The 4,154-nt window shown below is 49.2% G+C and overlaps 1 protein-coding gene across 1 annotated transcript; it reads left to right on the forward strand.

The window, feature by feature from the left end:
* The first annotated feature begins 880 nt into the window (after positions 1-880).
* On the forward strand, positions 881-1,756 carry LOC6551482 (protein nullo). Its single transcript, XM_001978479.2, has one exon. It carries the CDS (start codon positions 1,045-1,047, stop codon positions 1,690-1,692), a length of 648 nt encoding a protein of 215 aa, XP_001978515.1. The 5' UTR covers positions 881-1,044; the 3' UTR covers positions 1,693-1,756.
* Positions 1,757-4,154: the final 2,398 nt, after the last annotated feature.

Below are 4,154 nucleotides of genomic sequence, written 5' to 3' on the forward strand. Positions count from 1 at the left end.
TCACCCACGCAATTACTTATACACGCACACACGGCCACCTACACCACCCAACCCACACACACTCACACCCACACACCCACACACCCACACACACACACATGCACAAAGACAGAGGGAAAATTGATGAAGGCACTGCCGACATGCAAAGACTGATTGACACACAAAGCGAGCATTCTGCTGGGATGCTTAACCATGGACCTCGAACCTGGACCCTTTGCCATCACCTACGGTCCGCCCATCTGCCACGCCCCATCTCAAATGCACAGGGAGAAATCAAGGGGAAGCCCTTTGCTGTATCCAAATGCAATTTGCCTTAATATGTGGAACTGCAAGCTCTACACTCTTTAATTCTAAAACCACTTTAATTCTTAATCACTTGCAACCAGTGTTGCAAGTTGCACAATTACTGTTATTACTGGTTTTTTTTGCCGTGCACTGCCTTTATGGCTTTGCTGCAATTCATTTGGAATTTCCTCCCCGGCTGACAGCCAAGTCTTAAGTGGCTCCACCACCACCATCGCTCCAAGGAGCAGTTCCCGCGCAGCTGCAGCCGCCCACTAACCAGCTCCTTAGGGCGGCAATTATGTCCCGAGGACGCTGGCTATCCTGGCCAGCGAGCAGCAGGCGACGGCAACTGACAGGCCATTAAATGCCTGCCTCATCCTCAAGTTAACCCATGTCGACCCTCGAGTTAACCCATCGCAGCCCAAGCTCCCTTGCACGTGCGGGGATTGCAAGGGGCAATAAAACGGAATCGCGACTCTTGCAAAACCCCGAAATCGTGGCCAAATGTCGCCTCATAAAACTATGCAAAACAGAGGGGATTATGGTCAGGGCTAGGGGTTAGCACTTTATGAAGGTCGCGCGGGTAGCGAATAAGACCTGATCCCTATTAGGGTGCCAGGTAGCTGCAGCTCCTGGCTATAAATGCCCGCCGCTCGGTGGCAATCAGCATCAGTTGTCCAACAACACTTACGCCACTCGCATCGCATAGTTAATATACTAGCTAACAAACTTGCCCAGACTCTAAAAAAATAACTCAAAATGGGCAGCACACAATCCACTGAAGGGGCAAAGAGCGTTGAGGACACTACCTGTACTGCGAATCCTGGCATCTTCTGCACTCCCCTGCCCGGCTTCTTGAGCAAAATCCAGAGACTCGTCCTGCGCAAACTGAGCATCTCGGCCAGGAAACAAAGGCGCCTGAGCAAGCGCTCCAAGCAACTCCTGCGACCCATGCCCCGCTGCTCGTCCTTCGGCTCCTGCGGCACCCTGCTGACGCCCACCACCAAGAAGTCCAAGGCCTCCAGTCTGGCCGATCGCCGCTACGCCCAATGGAAGTGCAGCTTCGAGCATCTGGCCCAGAGACAGCCGCGTCTCCATGACGCCAGCGAAGCCATGGCCGGCCAGACCACGCCCCGCGGCTTCCCCTCCCACACGGATGCCAAGAGGTGCCTGCTGGCGGCGGACTCCAGCTCGCCGGAGTCCCCGCTCTACGACATGGTGGGTGGCCAGAAAGTCCGCCGCCGCCTCAGTCTGCGCAGCCACGCCCCCGTGCGCCGCCCATCCGCCCGCCAGAGGGCCGAGCAGGCCAGGCTGGACGCCCAGTTCCAGCGGGATCTTCGCGATCTGGAGGATTACTACGGCGGCTTCCACTTTGCCCAGCGCCGCGAGCGTTTGGTCAAGGTTTAGCTGCAAAGGCCAGGACTTTTTATAGGATTTTTATAGCAAATATTGTGATAGCTCGTAAGCCCTAAAGCACTGAATAAAATTCGACATGAAAATCAAGCTGATTTGTTATTGATTGTTTTTCAGCATATTTGTTAGTCAAGTGTTTGCTGTGGTACCACATAAAACACTGATAAATCGAAATCAAAAAGAAAAATAGCATCCATTAAGTGGCAGAATTGGCATGAATTATTCATTTGCCATGCGAAAAACCAACAGGTTAAATCTCAAAAATGAAATTTTAATGGCAAACGTGCTTCGATTGCCAACGCAAACATTTTGCCGCCTAGCATATTTTCCGATTTTCGGTTTTTCACTTTTCCCCTTTCACTTTGCCAATTAGTGGCGGCATAGTTTTCAACGCCGCGCGTTCTTCTTCTTGGCGAACTCAATAGTTGCAAGAAAAATAAACGCATAATGCGAACTCATAACGAATCAAAATCGGGGGCAGGGTCAGAAGGGGCTGGGCGCAGAGGGAGGGGGGCCCAATTAATCAGTTGCCAACTAACACATAACAAATGCCCCCACCACCACCAAAATACACTAGCAACAAAAAGTGCAGCAACACAGACAAAAGGCAGACAGAAATGAAAAATGCGCAAGTACTTGAGGCGAAAAGGGCGGGGAAAATTGTGGGCGCGGCCGAGAAAAGCGCTGCTGCCAAGGGAAAATCTTCGAGGCCTTGTGCGATTTCCCTGCTCATTTGCTTCTCGGCCCCACTGAGCATAAAAATGCGAGCCCATTTTGAAAATCATAACCAACTCGAAAATTTACACAGATCAAAACTGATTGACTAGTAAACTATTAAAATTGGCTATATATATCTGAACAGCGCCTGGAGTTTCTTTCGGTGTACGCATTATTTTTGTACTTTGCCAGCCGTGATGTCTAATTATTTTTCGCATTTTTGGCAGCCAATTTGCCAAGCTGCAGATTGGCGGCAGATGAATAATGATGCCACTCTTGATTTCGACTTCCTAGCTGTGCACATGCCCCATTCGCACATTGAGTGCTCGAGTTTCGCGGAAAATGAAGGTGGCAGGCGGCTGGTGGGTGGTGGGTGAACCCTTAACAATGCCCCCAAAAATATCGCAATATGAAATATTTGGGCCAAGTTGAACGAACTGGCAAGCACAAAAAATGTAATTCAGAATGGCCGACATGAAGAAATTGAAATGGATGCTTGCAAAATGGGCGAAAGACGACATAAAACAAAATTCCGAACAATCCAAATGTTAATGCTTCAATTTGGCCGCTGCTCCGTGGCTTTTTGGCCAAAAGCATCAAAAGAGTTGGCATTTAATAATAGGAGAGCAGGGGAATTTGCAAAAAACTGTGTCCAATTCAACGCAAGCACTGAAAATGAATATTCAAGCAATGTACTCGCATATTTGCATAGAGAAGTTGGTGAGAGGCCCAAGTGATCCGAGCCCAATGAACTCTGACCCCCCGCCCACTTGGAAGGCAGACTATTAACCCTCATTGATCGGATGGCAAGACTTGGCCATTAGCTTATGGACTACATATGTACATATGTACATAGGCCAAATCAATAAACCGAGAACCAAACTAAGGCGAAACCGAAATTCAGAAGGGGTACCTATGGGTTCACGTGCAGGCAAAACCAAATCAACAAATGAAAACTAATAGGCAATTACAGGCAAATGTTCGGTCAAATTGGTGGGGCGCACTGGGTGGTGGGTGGTGGGTGGTGGGTGGTTGGGTTGGCAGGCCGACAGTCAAGGTCGCGGTTGTGTGGTTAAATACGTGTCAAAGGAGCAAACAGAACTGGAAATTGCCTTTGTTGGCATTTCGAGGAGCACAAGAACGATATTCAAACTCAAAACATTGTTAGCTAAATTAGTATTGGCTTAATAACCCATTAGCAAACAGTTTTCATAGGCAGCACACTTTGTGTGTACATTTTAAACTCACTCATTCGGTATGCCGATCACTCATTTTGTATTCCGATCACTCTTTCGCTAATGATTATATTGCCAGTCAATTCCTCCTTGGAAATGGGGTTCCATTTGCCTCCTTTCTGCGCCACATGGAAATTTGAACGCCACTCGAGGCGCCCCCGTGTATTTTGTTCTAGGAAATTTGATTTTACGCTATTTATTTAAATTGATTTGTACATTATCTGCAATTTTGTCGGCGGCAACGTAGGCGAACGACGAGCAATCACCGCCTCATCCTCGACTCATCCTGTCGAATGGTTTCACTTCCTTCGAGGCGGATCCCTGGCAGGTTGGAGGGTGGCTGGAAGGTGGGTGGTTGAGCCCTTTGCATACATTACCAAGCCCACCCACCGCGCCAGCCCGCCAGCCGTGTGCCCTTTGACCTCAGTCACGCTTTTTCTTTTCGCTCCCCGCCTCGCCTGCCTTTTTTCACTCATTTCGCATCCCGTTGACGTTGACGCTGAT

The sequence above is a fragment of the Drosophila erecta genome, unplaced genomic scaffold (assembly GCF_003286155.1).
Source record: "Drosophila erecta strain 14021-0224.00,06,07 unplaced genomic scaffold, DereRS2 tig00000126-arrow-pilon, whole genome shotgun sequence".
Classification (NCBI taxonomy): domain Eukaryota; kingdom Metazoa; phylum Arthropoda; class Insecta; order Diptera; family Drosophilidae; genus Drosophila; species Drosophila erecta.

Bases quoted from the DNA above. Each gene is read 5' to 3' on its own strand.
- LOC6551482 (XM_001978479.2), top strand. From the start codon at position 1,045: ATGGGCAGCACACAATCCACTGAAGGGGCAAAGAGCGTTGAGGACACT.